Raw genomic sequence first — 22,577 nt, forward strand, 5'->3', positions numbered from 1 at the left:
ACCGTAAGTATTAATTGTAGAATTATTCGCAGCACGCAAGGTGACGTCGCTTTTGTGAAAGCGGTCCGCTCGTCCGGCGGGAAATACACTTATTTCCGCACCAGTGTCAATTAAGAAATGCAGTTTGGAGTTCTTATCAAAAACGCGGAGGAGTTGAGAGCTGCCAGTCGTGTGGGCTGCGTTCACCGACTGGCGGTCGAGTTTCCCGGTTTCGTGCGAAACTCACAAGGTTCGCGGCACTTCTTTGCATTAGAACCGAAGCGCTCGTGGTACCAACAAACGCCAGACGGGGAGGGAGACGGTCGTTGCTCGTACGTTGATCGGGATTGCGACTGCAGCATTTTGCTGATCTTCAGTAGTTCGGACTGTATGGCTGTAATTTCCGGGCCACTTTCGTTCTGAACCTGATAAATCGGTGGTTGGGGACTCGGTGGTTGGGGACCTTGAACCTCGGCCATGTCATCCGCCATCTCGGCGAGCTGAACGAGAGTAGCATCTTTGTGGGTTGCCAGAGCTGTGCGAATGGTGATGGGTAATTTTTGCAGAAAAAGTTCGCGAAAAATATCATCTCGGTCGGCATCGGGGACGTCATCGCCGCGAAGTTTCAACATATGCCGTAAGAGCTGTGATGGTTTGCGGTCACCGAGGTCGGCGACATGAAGGAGCTGCTGCAGTCGTTGACGTTTTGAAGGGCAAACACGCTTCGTTAATTCAGGTTTAAGGACTTTATAAGGTTGTTCCGGCGGCCGCAAAATTATGTCACGTACCTCTGAGGTGTATCGGGCTGGTAGAACGCGAACGACATGGCCAAATTTCGTCTTCTCTTGCGTGACATTTTGAGCTGTGAACAACGCTTCAAGTTGAGCAAACCAAAGTTCGGGGTCGGATGGCCAGAAATCCGGTAGTTTCAGAGAAACAGCGTAGGCCGTGGCAGTCGGTGGACTAGCTTCATCGGTCATGGTCACGTCGGGGTCACCAATTTAGCGAGAAGCAGAGACGAAGCTAAATTCAATACTTTATTCTCTTCGGAACACCACTCTCAGAAATTACAAAGACGCACATGTTTATTGAAAGTCGAGGAGCAATAGAGACGCCCCCTTCTAAGCATGCAAGTGTCATGGACAGAAATGTAACGCAACAATGTTCGAGGCACGACAACCTATGTCGCTACGGTAATTTCACCAGCATCTCGACTCTAATCAACCAAAAATCAGTGAGGATAGGAAATGCTAAATAACTCTTCTGGGCTGCATGCAAACAGTTTATATCGTTGTAAATATGTTCCGTGATTCTATTTTCCGTTTGTTGTGTTATGTTTTTGTTTCCCAATTTTCTGCAATTTACATATATGACTCAGTGATAACTTTCTACTTTATAACCCCCTTTGCTATGGTGTTTTTTACAAGGTCAAATCATGAACGTACTAGGCAAATGTAACGCTATTTCTCTAAATGTTAGAGGTTTAAGAAATCGCGTAAAAAGGAGAAGCATTTTCTGTTTTTTAAAAGATCAAAATTGTGACGTATTTTTCCTACAAGAGACGTACTCTGAACCGAACGATGAAAATATTTGGAAGAGTGAATGGAGAGGTGACATGTTCTTTTCACATGGATCAATACACAATAGAGGTGTTTGTATCCTGTTGAATCCTTCATTGAATTGCATCGTTAGGAATTTTCACAAGGACCAAATTGGAAGAATCATCTCAATTGACTTGAATTTCAATGCAAAGAATCTCTCTTTGTGCAATGTGTATGACCCAAATGACCTGCGACAACAGCAAGAATTTATACATAGTTTAAATACATATTTGATGTCTAACACAGATGTTGAAAATCTTATAATAGGAGGTGACTGGAACATTTCGCTGCATGCTATTGACAAAAAGGGCGGAAACCCTTGGAAACCAACTGTCTCTAGGGACCTGTTGATGACCATGATGAAGGAATTCGATTTAGTCGATGCTTATAGCGAGAAAAATCCAACAAATAAAAGCTATACCTACGAATCAAAAGAGCTTAAACGTTGTTCGCGCATTGACTTCTTTCTAATACCGCAACATGAAGTTCAGTTGGGTTGACCAAACAGAAACTGTGGTTTCTAACGCCCCAGACCACAAGGCAGTAAAACTCAAATTGAATAGCTCCAATAATAAAAGAGGCCCAGGATTATGGAAATTTAACAACTCTCTCTTGGATGACGAAGATTATGTAACTTTAATTAGAGAAAATTATTCTTCTAGTGAAAAATATTCTGGAAAAGAAGATAAAAGGCTTAAATGGGAATTAGTCAAGATGGAGCTGAGAGTTTTGACAATCCCTTGTGCAAAAAATAAAGCAAAAAATATTCGTAGAAAAGAGAGAGATCTCCAAAAGAGACTGAACGATCTAGACCAACTCATTTCTAGCGGTAGCGGTGCCGACAGCCATCAAGCAAACCGCTTAGAAGCTGAACATAACCAGTTGAAACAGGAACTTTGTCTCATCTATGAAAACAGAGGAAAGGGCTCAATTGTTCGCTCTAAAACAAGATGGATTGAGCAGGGTGAGAAACCGAATAAATATTTCTTCAACCTAGAGAAACGAAATTACAATCATAAAACAATAAAGGAATTGAAGCATCCGGAGGGTAAACCAATGACCAAAGAAAAAGAAATACTTGAGGAAATTGAGATATTTTATAAAGAGCTCTATACTTCTACCACTAGCTTTGAAAATGCGCAATTCATAAGTTTTACTGAAAACTTAGAATTGCCTAGACTCGAAGATTCGGTGAGTAGCACGTTAGAAGGAGATTACACTTATACCCAAAGAGGACTCCGACCTCTCCTCACTTGCTAATTGGCGCCCAATAACGCTATTAAACGTAGACTACAAAATTGCATCAAAAGTTATTACCAAGAGACTGGAGAAAGTCTTCACCCTACTAATTAACCCTGACCAAACAGGTTTCATAAAAGGTAGATACATCGGTCAAAACATCAGGCTAATTAATGACATTCTTAAACAAACAAAGCTTCGCAACATTCCAGGTATACTTTTACAGCTGGATTTTCGAAAGGCTTTCTTTATAATTGAATGGAAATTTATACAACGAACCATTCAGCTTTTTAATTTTGATGAAAGCATTCAACGCTGGATTTCCGTATTTTATGTTAACACAGAGAGTGCAGTCCTAAACAATGGTTTCTGCACAAATTATTTTCGCTTGTCAAGAGGAGTGAGACAAGGCTGTCCTCTGTCTCCATGTCGATTCATCTTGGCCACGGAATTAGTGTGCAAAATCAGGCAAGATAAAGAAATCCAGGGTATAAACATTTTCGGTAAGGAATTAAAACTAACCAATTTGCTGATGATACCACGCTTCTTAACAGTAACTGTAACTCGATTAACAAGGCGATTGCTGTATTGGAAAATTTTGGCGATATTTCCGGCCTGAAATTGAACTCTTCAAAAACTTTGTGGCTGGGACCGTGGAGACATAGACAAGACAAACCCTTTGGATTTCAATGGCCAGAAAAACCAATTCGTGTGCTGGGCACTTTTATCTGTTACAATGAGAAAGAAAATGAAAAATACAACTTTACGTTAAAATTGCAAAAATTGATGACCATCCTAGACATATGGAACTGTCGGGGTCTTACACTATTTGGAAGGTGCCTAATAGCTAAACGCCTTGGCATCTCTCAACTGATACACTCTATATCCAGCCTTGATGTTCCTCTCGAATATCTTAACGCTGTAAATTCGGCCATATTTAAATTCATTTGGAAAAAAAAAAGGACAAAATTAAGCGTAAAGTGATGTTTTTAGATTACGACCAAGGAGGTCTACGAGCACCAAGTATATATGTTTTATCAAAATCATCGAAGTTAGCTTGGATCTCTAGACTGTTAGCTGATGAACATAAAGGTGGTGAATCTTGGAAGGCGATTCCTAACTATTTTTTTCGAAAGATACCGGGGCCTAAACTTCATATTACGATGTAATTATGACAAGAAATTTCTCGATCAGATTGGGCTACCTCAGTTCTATAAATTGATTCTCCTGTTTTTCTTGGAACTGAAAGAATCCTTTCCTAATCAGTCCGGCCAAGAGCAAATTTTATTTAACAACAAAGATATTTTAATCCACGGTCAAAGTAATTTTTACAGGAACTGGTATGATCGTGGCGTCTATCTGGTACATGATATTCTCAAAACAGATGGGAATTTTCTTTCTTACTCAGAATTCATCCAAAAATATGATCTTAGATGCAACTTTCTCATCTACTTTCAAGTAGTTTCAGCTATTCCTAGACACTTTGTAGAAAGTGCGAGGGCTAACCCCACGGAGAGATCAGATCTGCTGTTAAATAGCATGTTTCAGTTTTCCCCAGAGATCTCTTTAAATTTAACCAAAAAGAAAAATAGAGACTAGTGTTGGCTTCTCATAAATAAAGAACCAATTGAGCTGAAGGCAATTTCTAAATGGGAAAGAGACCTACACATTGATCAAGCATCTTTGAAAACTTCTTTTTCCCACGTGAAATGTGTTTGTAAAGATAACAAACTTAGGGAATTTTATTTCAAACTTTTACATAAAATAGTAGTCACCAAGAAGGAGCTATTCCTCTTTGGAAAGGCGGAGGACGCAAAGTGTCCATATTGTAAAATGAATGATTCCATAATTCACACTTTCCATAGCTGTAATTGGAGCCAATTATTCTTTTTAGAGGTAATAAAATGGTTCAACAAAGAAAATGTCACCTCCGTCAGTCTTTCACCAACTGAATTAATTTTTGGCATGAAAGTTGGCACTTCAAGCAAGGGATCAAACATTATCAGAAAGGTAAATTTCACCTTTTTATATGCCAATTGTTATTTGTACAATCAGAAATTAATGCATGGCGAGATATCAGTAAATGAGTTTATAGTTAAACTTAAGCATAAATATATTTTTGAAAAACTTTCTGAGTAGCCAAAGCAACGATGTTAATAGGAATGAAAGGGACTAGTTACAGAGTCAAGAGTTATACATATCAACTTAGTTATTTATCTTCCCCTTTTATCTCTCTTTCTCTACCTCCCATTTTGTTTTTGTTTTTGTTTTTTTTTTGTTTTCCTTCTTCCTTCTACCGTTGATGTTCTTTTGTACAATCCAATTCTAGCGTAATCTTCTCCTTGTTTTTTAGCTGCAATTAATATTTGCATGAATTTAAAGCCGATGTTAAGTGTAACTCTTAAACAACTTTTGTATAGTTAATAGCCGTGTAAATAAAAGGATAAAGTAGCAGTTATAGTCCTAGTTAAATGTAGATGTTAATTTCATTATATGTTTTTTTTCAATGACAAATTCAGGAATTCAACGGTTTTTTTTTTTTTTTGGTATTGCAAGGGTGTAAATAGTTTAGTGTAAATTGAGTATTGTAATGTGAGTGGTGTAAATAATGTAGTTTTGTAAAGTAAGCAAAAAAAAAAAAACAACAAACAAACAAAAACAAATCAGTTATTTCTTTATCTCCAAAAAGAGTACAGGTGATTGTTATTTTTGACAATAAAAATTCGAGTTTCATTCCTGAACAAAGGGGAAAAAGAAGAAACCACTTACGCATCCGTAAAAATAACAAACAGTTTAGTGTCTAAGAAAAGAATTTGTGGAGTAACGTCTTCCACCAAGTTTGAGCTATGACTGGTATACTGTTTGTCGTTCTCGTTCTCTTTCTCTTCTTTCGTTTCTGTTATTCTGTCAGAGGTCGCCCAGGCAACACTATCGAAATTAAAAGTCGTCTAAAGATATGCTAAAAATCAGCTTTAAGTTACTATCTCTCCGATGCTTGACTTGAAGAACTGCGTAGCCACCAGTGTGGTCCTGAGCACAGCTATGTATGTCAAACCTGGATTGAAACCGGCGAAAAATGCAGGAACAAAATTTCTCCAAACCGTTTTCCACTTGAACACGAAAAGCGTCGGCTGTTAAGAGCTTTAGTTGGCGTAGTATGGGCGTGTCGTTTCCGGTAGGGTTGGCCCTACAGAACGTATTTCAAGTTTCACCGATTCGCTTTTACAACCTATTGCTAAGAATTAAGAGTCATATATCAAAGACTGCACAGACTTTGTCCGGTTCATTGAAAACACGCAACTTCCAGACAAGCAATAATTGCTATACTCGATGTCTGTTCACTATATACCAACATCCCACAGGAAGAGGGAATGGCGGTCATCTGCCAAAATTACGAAGAACACAACACTATCAGTCAAACCCACCCATCCCCACATCCACTCTTGGGAACCTCATGAAACTGATTCTTAAAGAAACCTGCTTCAAATTCAATGGCAAAAACTATTTACAGACCCACGGTATAGCAATGGGCACAAAAATGGCAGTAGCTTTCTTAGCCATCTTTATGGCTCACATCGAGAGGTAAAGTAAAGTCTGCTACGAGCCTAGAAGGCCCATCAGGCCAGCGCCTATCTCCGGTTACTGTATTTCAACTCCCCCCTGGACGGGATGCTGGTCCATCCCAGAGTTACCCCCAGCATTAAACTCGCCGGTACCCATTTATACACCTGGGTGGAGAGAGGCACGGTGAGAGTAAAGTATCTTGCCCAAGAACACAACACAATGGGCATCTGTATGGCTCACATCGAAAAACAACTACTTTTATCGAGCCCTCATAAACCTCTTATCTGGAAAAGATTCATTGATAAAATTTTTTCAGTGTGGACCATAAGCAAACACGAAATTAACAGCTTTGTTGGTTTTGCTAAGCAATTCCACCTCAAGATCAAATTCGCTTGAGAAATGTCATCGAACGTGCTGTGTTCCTCGATACCGAAGTCTTTAAAGGACCTTGCTTCGCCTTAAGCAAAAAACTTGATGTCCAAACTTATTTTAAAGCCACAGAAACGTTCCAATACACGCATCTCTCCTCATGCCTCCGCGTTAAGAGGGGTTTCATTAAAGGAGAGACTTTACGCCTTTTGCGAACGAACTCGATTGAAGAAAAATTCGAGTAGTGTAAACGGGATTTTCAATCACGTTTTCTCGAACCAGGCTACCCACGCGAGCTAGTTAATAAAACACTGGCAGAGGTAGCTTTCTCATCGCGAAATGAAGTTTTAAAAAAACCAAACAAAGACATCCAAAAACATTCTTCCGTTCATTACTACTTTCAACCCAGCTGTACCTAAACTCAAAGAGATCTATACGAAAAACTGGCTTCTAATTTCTAACGTCCCAAAACTTGCGCGCATTTTTCCTAATGCTCCTATTGTCTCCTACAGAAAGGACAAATCACTCAAGGACTTTCTAGTGAGAGCTTCAATTCCTTCTCAAACTTGAAACCATCTAAACCTATCAAACCCTAGGAACACACCGGTTTCCGGAATATTCCGCGACGAAGCATAAAACGTGACGCACCTACTATCTCTTAAAATCGCAAAATAGATAGACTACGAGCTCTTAGATCACCTCAAGTCGGAGTCCCATTTCTTTCGTCTATAAAAACTGGAGTTATATACGGTAAGGAAGGTGACAATACGACAACTACTAAGCAATTAACCAAACTTGAGCCTACCAGGCAATCAAAAACCAGTGCCTGTTCAGCGGTCAAGTTAAAAAAAAACAGCTGACCTCGATGATCTCTAAACTTCAACCCGCGATATGGTCACGTGATACTGGTCAGCGGATGCCTTGTTTTGACAGGTGTCAATTGACCATAACATGGATGTATCAAGGCTGTACGGGTAAACTAGCTGTAGTATTGCCTCGATATGGTCAGGTGATATTGGTTACATTGGCATACATGGAGGGGTGGACGGACGTACGGTCGTACGGTCACCAAAACCAAATTTTATTGCATAGATGGGTTGCCAGATATTTTTACCCATGGTGCTCCGCGAGCGCGCCTTTGGCTACATGTAATCTGACAGTTTGTAATCAGCCAGTCCGTAATTGGACAGTTAGATAAACCAACCAAAACTGCATTTTGAATGAAGAAGTCACCAACTTCAATATAATCACCGTAGCAACGACAACTAACTAAAGTCTCAAAAACCGAAATTTTAAACAAAATCATAAAACAATTTACGCCTTTCACCATCATTTTGTCCTTTCTAAGATCCTCGGAAACTGTCATATTTATGATTAATTGCTGATAGGACTTCGTGTCGTCCAATTGTGTCTGTAATCATACTCTTGATTAACAAATCGATTTCGTTAATCGCTTGTATGATTACAGTCCGAATTGGGCTGCACTCAGTCCATTTACTATAACTTATTCAATGACTCTTTTTTTTAATCTTTCTGGTAGATTTTATAAGCCTCGCATATATGGTGTACCAACCAAAAGCAGTAAGACGAGCACTTTCGGTGAGGACAACCCAGGATTCGAAACGTATTCTGAAATACCCGCTCAGCATCACACTTATGAAAAACCAAACTCACAACGGAAAAGCCCTGGGCACGAGTTTTATGAAAATCGTGATGTTAGTCTCCAGAACACTGACTATCAGCAGCTGAAGTTTGAAAATGGGCGACCAGAGCCTACGTATGCTGGTCTCGAAACGGAGTCAGAGTTGTAGTCAGCTGCTGCATTTATTCTGCTTTGTGTACACGTACACTGTTTAATTGTTTTTCTTTAGTTATGACTTAGCGCATTGTAGCTACAACTGAAGGCTCAATTTGAGAGATTTCCAGTATTTGTTTTGTTTCAATTAATGATTGTATTTTTCCTTTTTGTTTATCTGGTTATCATATGATACTCGTTAAGGAAATTCAATTAATTTTTGTCAGTCTTTCAAGGTTCCTTTCACTGATACCAGAAATTCCTTGATCTTTTTAAATTCCCTATCCTTGTAACTAAGCTCTGACGCGTACAGTAAAGCTCACGATAGAGCACCTCGAGTTGCAGTTTTTATCAATTTGCACCGATCACAAAGGAGAGCAACTTCCAAGATCAATTTTATGTAAAGGGTATTTGTATTACACAATTAGTCTTGTATTTCATATTTTAAGCAAAATATTATCATTTTGCACATAACTGATTGATTACTTCTAGTTTGAAGTCATTTTCACTTGCCAATGTTACCATCTTTAATGACAATTATATAATTGAGCTATTCTTTTCACAACAGTTGTTACCGCATTTTCATTTTGTAACATTTTGTTTAGTGATCAAGGTTGCGTAATTTACCTATAGTATTTACACCCTGTTTGTATTTATTTCAGTTTTTACGGTGCTTGTATTCGAAGACAAGATTAAATAAACAGCAGCATATAATAAAATATTAAAAAAAAAAAAAACTTCAATATAATCACCAACTTCAATATAATCACCGTAGCAACGACAACTAACTAAAGTCTCAAAAACCGAAATTTTAAACAAAATCATAAAACAATTTACGCCTTTCACCATCATTTTGTCCTTTCTAAGATCCTCGGAAACTGTCATATTTATGATTAATTGCTGATAGGACTTCGTGTCGTCCAATTGTGTCTGTAATCATACTCTTGATTAACAAATCGATTTCGTTAATCGCTTGTATGATTACAGTCCGAATTGGGCTGCACTCAGTCCATTTACTATAACTTATTCAATGACTCTTTTTTTTAATCTTTCTGGTAGATTTTATAAGCCTCGCATATATGGTGTACCAACCAAAAGCAGTAAGACGAGCACTTTCGGTGAGGACAACCCAGGATTCGAAACGTATTCTGAAATACCCGCTCAGCATCACACTTATGAAAAACCAAACTCACAACGGAAAAGCCCTGGGCACGAGTTTTATGAAAATCGTGATGTTAGTCTCCAGAACACTGACTATCAGCAGCTGAAGTTTGAAAATGGGCGACCAGAGCCTACGTATGCTGGTCTCGAAACGGAGTCAGAGTTGTAGTCAGCTGCTGCATTTATTCTGCTTTGTGTACACGTACACTGTTTAATTGTTTTTCTTTAGTTATGACTTAGCGCATTGTAGCTACAACTGAAGGCTCAATTTGAGAGATTTCCAGTATTTGTTTTGTTTCAATTAATGATTGTATTTTTCCTTTTTGTTTATCTGGTTATCATATGATACTCGTTAAGGAAATTCAATTAATTTTTGTCAGTCTTTCAAGGTTCCTTTCACTGATACCAGAAATTCCTTGATCTTTTTAAATTCCCTATCCTTGTAACTAAGCTCTGACGCGTACAGTAAAGCTCACGATAGAGCACCTCGAGTTGCAGTTTTTATCAATTTGCACCGATCACAAAGGAGAGCAACTTCCAAGATCAATTTTATGTAAAGGGTATTTGTATTACACAATTAGTCTTGTATTTCATATTTTAAGCAAAATATTATCATTTTGCACATAACTGATTGATTACTTCTAGTTTGAAGTCATTTTCACTTGCCAATGTTACCATCTTTAATGACAATTATATAATTGAGCTATTCTTTTCACAACAGTTGTTACCGCATTTTCATTTTGTAACATTTTGTTTAGTGATCAAGGTTGCGTAATTTACCTATAGTATTTACACCCTGTTTGTATTTATTTCAGTTTTTACGGTGCTTGTATTCGAAGACAAGATTAAATAAACAGCAGCATATAATAAAATATTAAAAAAAAAAAAAACTTGCTTACATCACTGGAACTATGCGCACTTCGAAATTACCATCGTTCCTTAGAAAAAAAAGACTAAAACTCAATAGAATATTCCGACATGCCTGTTTTTGTCTTAACTTCTGATAATTAGTTTGCAATTTGGTCAACAATAAAGTTGAAGCAATATGGAGTAGTCTTTCTCCTTCCTTCTCCTCCAGTTCAGTAGTAATAATAATCATCATCATTATCATCATCATCATTTATTTGATAAGCAGGTTAATAATTGGCAGCCATAGGCTGATGTGGACCTACTATACAAATATCAACAGAATACAAAAAATGAGCTGAACAGGTTAAGAATCCCAAATGGCAGGAGACAGACCTGTTGGCTATGTACAAGAGAGGACGAGGAGTTTAACCAGGGACTACCTGGCTAAAATCCAGCTAGTGATCAGAGCGAGACTTGAACTCGGGATCTCCAGGTTTCAACTCCAGTGCCCTAACCACTGGGCCATGCTGCCTCCATAGTCCTCACTATGTTAACCACGCATTTTAGCCACCTAAAAGTAGCGGCTACGTCAGCGGCTACCCAAAAGTTGCATCAACATAGGCCGCTACTTTCCAAACTCTAAGGCAATGAAAAAAATTCAAACATCCCCCTCAGAATGCTGAAGGTTCACTCGGACGTCTTAGGCACAGCATAAAGTAGCATAGGTCGCCACATTTAACCTCAGGAAGATTAGGCAAAAAAGCATCCTGCACGTGCACAGCGATTTTTGTCCGCGAGAGGTCTGGTACTTTGTTTTCGTCCTCGTTTTTGTGCTCACGCAACTTGTTACTTTAGATTAAAAACCACCAGACGAGAGGCCGACAACGAGTTACTCGCCTGCGTTACACATCACGGACAACTGCGTATGCGGAAAATGTCCAAACAAGCAAACTCGTACTCATTTTCGTTCTCGTTCTCGGATCTGAAGCTCCCTAATATTTTTGGCCGGGGAACGACAGGTTAAATGTTTCTGTCCTTTGCAGACAAATCGCCTCCTTAATTTAACAACAGCTGTCCCGGGGATATGGTGATTTATCTTCCTAAATGTTACTTTGTTAAATGTTCTCCCTATAATCAAATATTTGTGAATGAACCAACAGTGACTGACAACTCTGATCATGTGATCAGCAGCAACCCTGCAGGGCGGCCTCCAGCCAAATTAAGCCTTGGTGTGTACAGTTTTCATTATTCCGCACGAGATGACTACGGAAACACAGCAAACTGTAGCTTCATCGTGCAAGTCGCAAGTATGACATTTACACTCTCGTCGAAAATTCCCAACACCACCTAACACGAGCGAAACAACAATAGAAAACATGACACAGTATTTGCTACCGTGTGCTAACTGGGGGGAGCACGTTTATTGAGAAACGCCAAAGCAACAATTACAATCAAAGTCATAGATGCATAAGGCAACAAACAGAACCTGGGGAAGAACCAACGAGCACCCATAGGATGAAAAAACCTCACCGCGCTCGTTGCATCAAAGACTGAGGAAAAACCTCGAGCCCTCGTGCCGGGCACGGTGTTAAAGAAAAACAATACATATAATTTAGATCCCTAAAATCGAGTGACCAATAGACGATAATTAAAATCGTCTTTAACGTAGCCATCCTTGGCGTTTTCGCTCGCCCAACGACCATGACGCTTGAATAGTCTATCAGGAATTCCGGCATAAGCTGCTGAGGTGGCTCCTCCAGCTCTTAGGCTACGAAGACTGAGCTTTGAAACGTTTGTTAAACCTTTAAAAGCGTCCTTTACAAGTTCGTGAGCTCTCGTATAACTAATCCCTTGGCTCCGGACCATCTCTTTCGAACCAGGAGTAGCAAGGGCTCTGAAGAGAGGTAAATCTTCGGATAGGTCGATCTGCGCACATGAGATGTACTCTTCCAAGGCCTTGACAGTTGACAGGACAAGTCGGTAGGTCTGACCTTGCGATAACAATCCACGCCCCGTCACGGAATTGATCAGTTTTCGACGATTCTAGAAAAATGGAAGCATACGAGGGGAAAAACTTAACATCACAGGCCTTTATATGGCTTAACTCGCTAAAGCGGAAAAAAAACCCGCGTAACCTATAAGACATAAGGCAACCGATCTGAGATCTGAAATAGAAGGAGACTTATCTGTAATCTTTCATTCCACGAGGGCCTTTAACATCTCCGGAGTCACAGGATCTTTTTTAACCTTGGGCCTTGCCAGAAGTTAAGGAAACCAGAGGATGATTGGAGATTGTGCTACGCCCAGTCAATGCTATTAACGGCGTTAAGAACTGAAGAAGGAGAATTAGCATCCTGAAACAAGCACTGTAAATAAACTGCGACTTGAAAGGGATTAGCAGGGAAGAGGCAAACATGGTTGGAAGAAGCCCAACGTTTCCATCTTCTAAAACCTCCCAGGTAGGTACGTACAGTACCATCCGCTTTAGATCCAAGAACTGTGCTCTTCACCAGGGAAGCAGTGGGTTGGGGATGCTCTGGGTTTGAGGAAAAGAATTCTGACCTCATTTCCGACTGGAACACATCTGCAAAGAGACAAAAACTAACCGACAAGACAAATAAAGACAAATAAGATAGGCCATCGGTTTATATTAATTAATGAATTGAGATTAGAAACTGATAAACAGCAATAAAAGTAAATAGTAAATCTAACACAGAATGTTAGAAATAAATCCACACTCATGGGCACAGATAGCCCCAAGTCCGATAAAGGGCACAGGTGGTCCCTAAATCGCAAATTCAAAACATGTTAAACAAACACAAACTAATCGACATTTCAAAATTAGCTCGCAACTCCATAAATGCTGGGCACAGATAGTCCCGAGTCCGGTAGGGGGCACAGATTGTCCCTTAATCCAAAATTAAAAAAAAAAACATGTTAAATAAACACAAACTATTCGACACCTTAAATTAACTCGCAGCTCCATGAAAGCTGGGCACAGATGGTCCCATATTCCTGGGCACAGATGGTCCCAAAAATCTCCTGGCACAAAAAAGGCCAATACACTGAAAGGGGCAAACGGCGGAAAAGAGAAGCTCCATATTCTACCAAAATGACAGATCAATTGCGAAATATAAGCACGCATTCAGAAAATATATGAATATATAAAACCACTAGCAGCAAAATGTTTACTAAATAAATTCCATAGACTCAGCACACGCGACTGGACGCAAATTTGCTGCCTCTCAGAAACGCTAACATCGATCGAGAACTAAAAGAAAGAAAACAGAAAAATTAGCATAAAAAAGTAAGAGTATGTGCCTCCAGCGAGAACACCAATAATAACTTATCTACATAAAACACCTTCTTAAATACTCTTACCGAATCCCTTGATAGTTCATAACGACGAGAGCATATTTTTCCGCTAATTATTCAAAACGCGGAAAAATTTATCTCTCGTCTAAAATTCCCTAACATCACCTAACCCGTGCGAAACAACAATAGAAAACATGACACAGTATTTGCTATCGTGTGCTAACTGGAGGCTGCACGGCCCCAAGAGTACAAAGAAAGAAAAATACAGCACGCAAAAGAAAAAAGAAAAAAGAAAATACCTTACAATCGAAGTGGACTCTTAAAGCAATCATCCTGAAGTTCAAGTTTTCGTTTCCAAACACGCTATTACAACTGCCGGAAATGTAGGCTTCTTTGAATGTGGGAGGTTCCAACCAATCGACAACGAAAGATGCAAAACGTTCTCCATCTGGACAAATCATCGGCCAAAAGGGGGGCGGAATGCCACAAAGGAACAATAAGAGAACGTGAAGCTTTACAGTTACTCATATGATGTAAGACACGCAGAATAAGACATATAGGTGGACAGGCATAATTCTTCATAACAAAAGCATCTATGCCTTCAGAACCTGGATTCCAAAATCCTGAATTGAAACGAGGGAGTTTGGCATTCACATGATTGCGAAACGATCTACAGAATGAGGACCCCAAACTGAGTCAATGTGGTGAAACGAAAGTGGAGAAAGGCTTAAGTCGTCTGAATCAAAAATACGACTGAGAAAATCAGCTTGGACATTCTGGGATCTTGGGATCCATTCCATTTCGATCGAAATGCCATGACTGTAGCAGATACTAAATATAAACAAAACTTTGGACTGCAAATGTTTTTTACTACTTCCAGGCGAAATAATCCAAGGTACATTTTGATTGTCCGTAAACCATTTAACGGTTAACCCATTTAACCTGAAAGCTGGTTTACCAAAGAAAGCAGAACAAATTTAACTGCCAAAATCTCTCTAAAAGTAGAGCAAGTCCACATTTTTTCGTAGGACCAAACACCTGACACTAAATCCAAACCACACCACGAAATAACTACCAAAACCAGAGTCACTGGCATGGGAGTAAACAACACCAACTGCGCTTGATTTAGGTGACATAACCTTACCTTTATTTAATAGAGTCAATATTGTTCAACCAAAAGGAAAGTTCATAACGAACCTCAGGGGAGACGTGCAAGGGCTGATCTCAAAAGGATCTACATTCAATCGCTGCATAGCAGTTTCTTGTAAACAACCTACTGCACAAGCAATAAAAATAATTTGCCCTGTAACTGAGGCAAGATCTCTGGCTAAAATTTGGCTATTTTGGAGACAAGAAACGAGGGAAGATTTGAGGTTATGGATGCGAAACTCAGGAATTTAAATCAAACCTTCCCCAAAATCTAAAATAGGTACCAGGAAGACTAACTTCTGAGTAGGTTCCCAAACTGATTTGTCGTCATTAGCTGTGAAACCATACGAAGCAAGATCTTGACGAACTGAATTATGGAACGCTCTACAGACATATCGCCTCCAATACCGTCATCGAGATACATTAAAATAAGATCACCACGACCTCTCCAGTATTTAACCAATTGACGAACTACTTTGGTGAAGACATAAGGAGCTGAAGTTAAACCAAAAGGCAAAACCTTAAACTCGTAAAATTTCATGACTCCATCAGAAGAAGGCTACTTAAACGACAAAAATTTCCTGTGCTCTTCACAGATATCGATGTGGTGATAGGCTGACTTGAGATCAAACGAAAAAACAGACATCCCCGGAAGAAACATTTGAAGAACTGTTCTCAAGTCTTCGTACTTGACAGACTTCTTAACGATAAATTTGTTAAGATGAGATAAATCCAAAATAAGTCTTAGTTTGCCTGACGACTGGACAGCGACGTGTAATGGGTTGCAAAACTGAGGGTAAACCGGCGCCTCTCTTATGCAGCCACGGGTTATATAACAACTCTGAAATCGCTCCCTGAACAAAACTTCTCTGATTCAAAGCAGAAGATCGATTCTCAATCGAATACGGTAAGGGCGATTCCCGAAAAAGAATAGTGTAACCATTCTGAATAATGTCAAGAACAAACTCTGAAGCTCTAACTACATCACAACAAAACAGGAAATTTGCGCGCAACTTTCTATGAATACAAGAAGGATCTTCGACGCCCTGTTTTGTTCTAGCGGAACTCTGTCTTCCGATACGTACGCATGCAGTCTTGCCTCGCTCTCAGGTTCTTAGTGAAAAGAGAAAATGACGGCGCACGTGGAAGGCTGATGAATATTTATTTTCTTTCAAACATCGGACCGAGGTTGGCCTGCATGCGGACGTCTCAGAAGACTCCCGCTCGTCTAAAATAACTTTCGTGGACATGACATATCCCAAGGACTGGACCGGGAACCTCCCTCTCTGTCCCCACATATTCTCTTGGTTTAACATGCACATTTATTGTGTGGCTGCTCTGCTATAGCCCAAACAATCTATAAGTGGAGACATGATAAAAGGTTAAGACCGATATACCACTTCCTATTGTCATTATGCAGCATGGAAGACGATGACTCCAAAGCCTCTTATAAGCAAGCGATCCCCAAAAGATGTATTAAAAATGACCAAGCTAAAATACTCTGGGATACAGCCATCTACACAGACCAGAGGATGGAGCAAATAACCCAGATATGATCACCTGCGACAAGAAAAACAAGAAAATCATAATTGTGGAAGGAACTGTGTGCAACGTAGGACAAATCAACGACAGGAATGAATATAAGAAGCGAAAGTGCCTGGACCTACGACTAGGACTACCCAAGCTTTACCCTGACTATGAGATCACGGAAATCAATATAGTGTTTAATTTGATTGATTGATTGATTGATTGATTAAATCTTTATTGATCAAACTAAACACTTGCAGACATACGTGCAAGTTTACAATGCATAACTACAAACATTAAAACTAAATAAAGTTAAAAAGAGATCTATTTATAAAACAGCGCTTAAAGCGCTCAGTGCGAATGCGTGGTAACGTATAATCATGACCACGTTGTCGTAAAGATTGATATATACGTTTGCTCGGTAGAAGATCTGTTAAAGAATGAGTATCTGTATGTGTAATTTTTTCCCATAGTTGTCTATCCCTAGCTAGGATTACGTTGTCAATAACTATGCGATCCTTAGTGTAACCATATTTCCATGCTCGCCTACAGAATTTGTCAATCTTAGAAAGGTATTTACTACCATAATTTCCTGGGTGATTTCAACAGTACCCCAGAGAAAAAACGTCTGACCCAACTAACTGCCAGAAGTCATCAAGAAATTCTACAGTTTGAGATACCGAGATACATATAGTTCAGAAAATGTTGCCTAGACGTAGTCCACAGCAATTTTCAAAAATTGAAAATGGAAAGATATCAATAAAACCCACCATAATAATAATAATAAGTATAATAAGTATAATAATGATAAGTATAATAATAATGGAAACTCTATTTGTCTTCGAATACAGTTGTAAATCTCTCTACGTATAGGCAATTAACAACTGGCTACTTGAAATTGAGTGATATACTTGTATACTGTATTTACAAATGAATCCAAAAAAAATAAAAAAAAATAAAAAAAGAACAAATAATAATAATAATAATAATAATAATAATAATAATTACCGAAGCCAATCATCAAAACTCTCTTCTATTTGAATTCACTTCACTTTGAAGGAAATCTCAGAGATTACACCTGTCATGGACATTTCCTTGCTAGCTGAGGCAATGTTTAACAAGACGCTCTAAAAAAGAGTACACTGGGTTGCCAGCTGGACTACCTAAGTTTATAATGGGTTGATTATTCATATCGATTGGCATATGCATTTTAAAATACTCAAGAGGACTTATTTCATAGTATTATCGAAATCATAAATTGAAATATCTAAATCATACTTTGCGGTATTTTTATTCCATAAATTAGCACATAAATTGGCAAAAAATGACGGACTGTCATTATCATAAGTAGCCATAAGTAGCTTGAAAATTTATATATAACCTCCTTTGAATTTGACCTCCCAAACCATCAGGAGAAAGATTTAATATTGATCATTAATATTTCTAATCAGAATTTCCTTTTTTTGTTCCCGAATAAATAATATTCATATTTATTGCTTCAAAACTAAGTTTTACACTATTAAGCTCATGACCTCATGTTGCCTTTTTTACATTATTAATGTTATGGTTTTTCATATCAAGATTGTTTGTCAAACCGCTTTTTAAAATATAATTATTCAGCTCTGTTTTATCAGCCTTTGACACCATCGAGTTATCAATGTAAAATTCTGTTCCTTCATCTTTGTGATGAATAGGTTCTTGTAAGCCAGTTATTTTTTTTATTTCCCATATTAAGTGGGTTTTTCACATCGATTTTTATATTATCATCATCAAATTTCATGTACCATTGACTGAAATATTGATATGGAATAGGGTCGCTTTTACCATCTCGAGGATTACCTATATCCCCCATTCGATTATAATTCAAATGACCCGTCATACCAATTGAATCATCTGTTTTAAAATAATCAGGTAAGTCTATAGAAGGACTACTTGAATTACCTCCATTCATTTTAACGTGATCGTATATCTGTTCTTTAGTTAAAGCATCACTCTCATCTGTTCCTGGTTTTAAATTACTTAATTTTCTATTATTCATATCATAATTACCATCTGGAGTTAAAATAAGACCAACTCCTGGTATGCCTTCAATTATTTTTGAACTTGTTGATTCTAACAAACCGTTGGAATAACTCATTTATATAACTGGTGTATATTATATTTGTTCATTGAAGTTTTTTTGTGGTAAATTTTCGTGGCTTATGAATATAGATGAAGCGATATTGATCTTGTGTTGCTTTTTCATATGCCTCGTTTGGAGTATTATTTTCGCGGCAAATAAGTGATTTTTCATTTGTACTTGGAAAATCATATACACAAAAAATAACTACAATTCAGTCTAATAGCTTTTGGTGTTTTATAATATGATTGACCCAAATAAATGACACTGCAATTTTTATGCCGTCCTCTGATAAAGTAATCAATCAATGGCTTTTGGTTTTTTTCACAAACAAAATCAGCGAATATTACAATCTTTTGGTTATCATCTGTTAACTCAGAGACTGGAATTATTTGGTCATTACTTTTTTTTTTTCCTGTTTATTTATTTATTTATTTATTTACACCGTTACATAGCATTTCCAAAAAAGATTAATTAAAGGCATTGTTAGAACATGCAACACACACACACACGCACAACCACAAACAAAGGCTAAGCAAACCCTAAATTCTAAAGGAACCGGGCATGACACATAGAAAATACATTTCGCAACGGATACTCCTTCAAAATCCAAGCGTCACTTTTAATTTAAATTGTCTAGAGTAGCATTCTTCCGAGCTAAATACAATTTAGTTTGATATTTTTGCTTTAACTTAACCTTAAATAATTGTATATTTGGTTTCACATTATTTTTTCTACAATAATAAATAACAGATTTCCCTAGTATAATACAATAATTCAAAAAAACATTATTATTGCCACTGATGCCTACAATTACATCTTGCGAGGTTAAATTAATATTAGAATTCGTACATTTCTTCCAACATAACTCAAAGTCTTTCCAAAATATGAGAGAACGAGCAACTAAAAAATAAGTGCTCAATATCTTCCTTGGTTAAATTACAAAACGTACATAAATCAGATTCCACTATACCCATTTTTTTTTAAAGTATGTTAGCACATATTATATGGTTAAGTACTTTAAATTGAAAATCGCGTAAATAAGTTTCTAAAAAAACTATTTTGGGCAAACTATAGAACATGGTCAAATAAGTAACATCTATATTAAACTCACTTTGCAATTTATTTGCACCATTTGGTAAAGTAACTTTTAGTCGAATAAGAAATCTGTAGTACCCTCTACTTTTGGCTTAAGTGGCATCAAAAAAAGTATTGTTCTCATAGAAACCCAACGCGTTCGTTAGTCTGACATCATTTTCCTTCCCACACCAAAAAATTTAAAGGTCAATTCGCATTCCGTCCGTATGAGATCCAAGGACTCTACATTGCTAAGATGCAATCTTAACTAACGGATAGAAATTAAATTTTTGTCAAAAAACCTTCTATAAAAAAACGGTTCCCCTTTTAATTCTAATTTTCTTATTGTTCCAAATGATCGAGGTTGAGTCATCTTCTGTAGAAGACGCATTCCTAAATTCTGCCCAAAACTTAATCAATTCTGCATAAAGTTTATTGGTTATGTTATACTCTCTAGGATAATTGTCACAATGAAAAAGGAAATCCCCACCAAAAGGCTTTATTGAAAACCTTAAATACCTTTTCAAACCAGCATCCTCGTCAATATGAAGCCTCCTCAGCCACGCTAACCTGAACAATTTCACCATCGTTTCAAAATCCAAAACATTTAAACCCCCATTTTCAAAATTATTAATCATAGCTTTTCTGGCCACCCTGTCCTGTCCTTTCCATAAAAAATTGAAAATGATCCTATTAGCTTCTTTAATAACTTCCTCTGGTACTTGAAGCATACTTGCTATATATATCAGCTTTGAGAGGAGGAGAGAGTTGATAATTTGTGCACGCCCGTGCATAGTAAACCTCCTCCTCTCCACCAATTAGCCGTATCTTCCATTTTCTTCAAACGTTGTTTATAACTTAGTTTAGTAAACACCTAAACATTTGATAGGACGCTTTGGCCATTTAAGCCCTAGAACTTCACGCTTACAGTTACGGCTCGCCCCTATCCACATACATTCAGATTTCGAAATATTAATCCCCAGACCAGAAACCTTTTCATAGCTTTTAAGTACATCTAAGAAAACCTTTAACGATTCTTCATCTTTCAAAGTCCCAGTTGTATCATCTGCATACTGTACTAATTTATACTCTTGATCTCCAATACTAATGCCACGAATGTTGTTATTTGTTCGTATAACTATAGCTAAAATTTCTACTGCAGCAATGAAGAGATAAGGCGATAATGGATCACCCTGGCGAACGCTTCTCTCGAGAGCAAAAAAATCCGAATGCACCCCATTATTAGAAACACAACTCGAAATATCAATGTATAACACGGAGACCCATTTTTTAAAGTCTGAGCCGAAATTGAAGACGTCAAGACATTTGTGTAAAAAATTCCATTCAATGCTATCAAATGCCTTTTCAAAATCCAGAAACACTAAGATAACACCAATTCCTTCTCCCTTTGTGAACTCCATAATATCATCAATTGTTCGTATTGTTTCACCTATAAACCTATCTTCAACATAACCGCTTTGATTACTATGAATTATCTTAGGCAAATTTTTTTAATAGGATAAGCTAATGCTTTGGACAAAAGCTGAACATCCATATTCAACAAAGAAATCGGCCTCCAATTGCCCAACAGCGTCCTGTCCTTATCTTTTTTATCAAAAAAAATTATAATAGCTCGCCTCTGCCAAATGGACAGACGTCCTGAATCAAACGCTGCATTCAGTGAATCAACAAGAGTTTCTCCAAGTACATGCCAAAAGGCTTTGTAAAATTCAGCCGGAAGCCCGTCGATACCAGGAACCTTACTGTCTTTAAACGACTTTAATAGTTCTGTAATCTCCTCAATTTGTACCCTTCCTTTGCATATTTCTTTAAATTCTTCATACAATTTTGGAATATTCTCATTTTCGAAGAAGCCTCTACTATCCTCACCATTTAAATCAACGCGCTTAGACGTATACAAGTTTTCGTAAAAAGTTTTCACACCTTCCAAGATTTCAAATGGATTGAAAGTAATAACTCCACTTAAATTCAATTTTCTTATATGTTTACGAATATGATTTCTTTTTTCCAAATTTAAAGAGTACTTGTTGCTTTTCTCTCCATATTCGTGCCAACGTGCTCTAGCTCTGACAATGATCCCCTCGATCCGTCTTCTTCTCTTCTATAAGTTCCAACTGTGCTTTAATTTTCTCTAAGTTATAAAAAGAATCATCCGATGGGCACAATTCATGGATCACTTTTGTAGTCTCATAAGTTTTAAGTAACTCCAACTCTTCCTTCTTTTCTATTCCACGCAACCGTTTTTGAAAATTTAATAGAAAATTCCCTTATTTTAAATTTAATCCAATCCCAGGACATTTGTTTATCATCAAAAAGCATGTTGAAATGATTTATCTAAACAGGAATAAAGCGCTCCTTCGCATCAACGTAATCCTTGTTCGTGAGAAGAGAAACATTTAATTTCTACGAGCCTGGGCCTTTTAGCTGTTCCTCTATGACTTTAAACTCAATTGTTATCGCCGAGTGGTCAGTTTGAATTGCAGGACAGATATCTACACTGTTAATGTGATCAAAAAGGCGAGCAGAAGTCAACCAAGAATCAAGTCTACAAAAAACAAAGGGTGATTTTTCGCGCCTGGTGTAACTTTTTACGCCCGGATTTTTAATTCTCCAAATGTCAAGCAAATTAAAAGTTGTTTGCAAGCCTTCTTACAGCATTACCCCGTGGAACAAAAATACCACCTTGTCTATCTAAACGTGGGTTCAAAGGACAGTTAAAATGGACACCTATAATAATGTTATCCTCGTCACTTATTCCAAATTGTAGCAAGTGTCCCTGGAGATTTCCAAAGAATTGGCAGGAACAACGAGA

At 37.8% G+C, this 22,577-nt stretch overlaps 1 protein-coding gene across 6 annotated transcripts in view; it reads left to right on the plus strand.

Moving 5' to 3' along the window:
• Positions 1 to 10,702, plus strand: part of LOC137987709 (uncharacterized) — a 104,250-nt gene extending 93,548 nt beyond the window's left edge. For 4 of the 6 annotated variants that reach the window (XM_068833776.1, XM_068833777.1, XM_068833775.1 and 1 more), the window contains one exon: positions 8,293 to 9,594. In XM_068833776.1, coding sequence (XP_068689877.1) covers positions 8,293 to 8,563 — 271 coding nt within the window. In that variant the 3' untranslated portion in view covers positions 8,564 to 9,594. The other 2 variants (XM_068833779.1, XM_068833781.1) reach the window with 2 other exon arrangements.
• The last annotated feature ends 11,875 nt before the right edge of the window (positions 10,703 to 22,577 follow it).

The sequence above is a fragment of the Montipora foliosa genome, unplaced genomic scaffold, assembly GCF_036669935.1.
Source record: "Montipora foliosa isolate CH-2021 unplaced genomic scaffold, ASM3666993v2 scaffold_382, whole genome shotgun sequence".
Taxonomy (NCBI): domain Eukaryota; kingdom Metazoa; phylum Cnidaria; class Anthozoa; order Scleractinia; family Acroporidae; genus Montipora; species Montipora foliosa.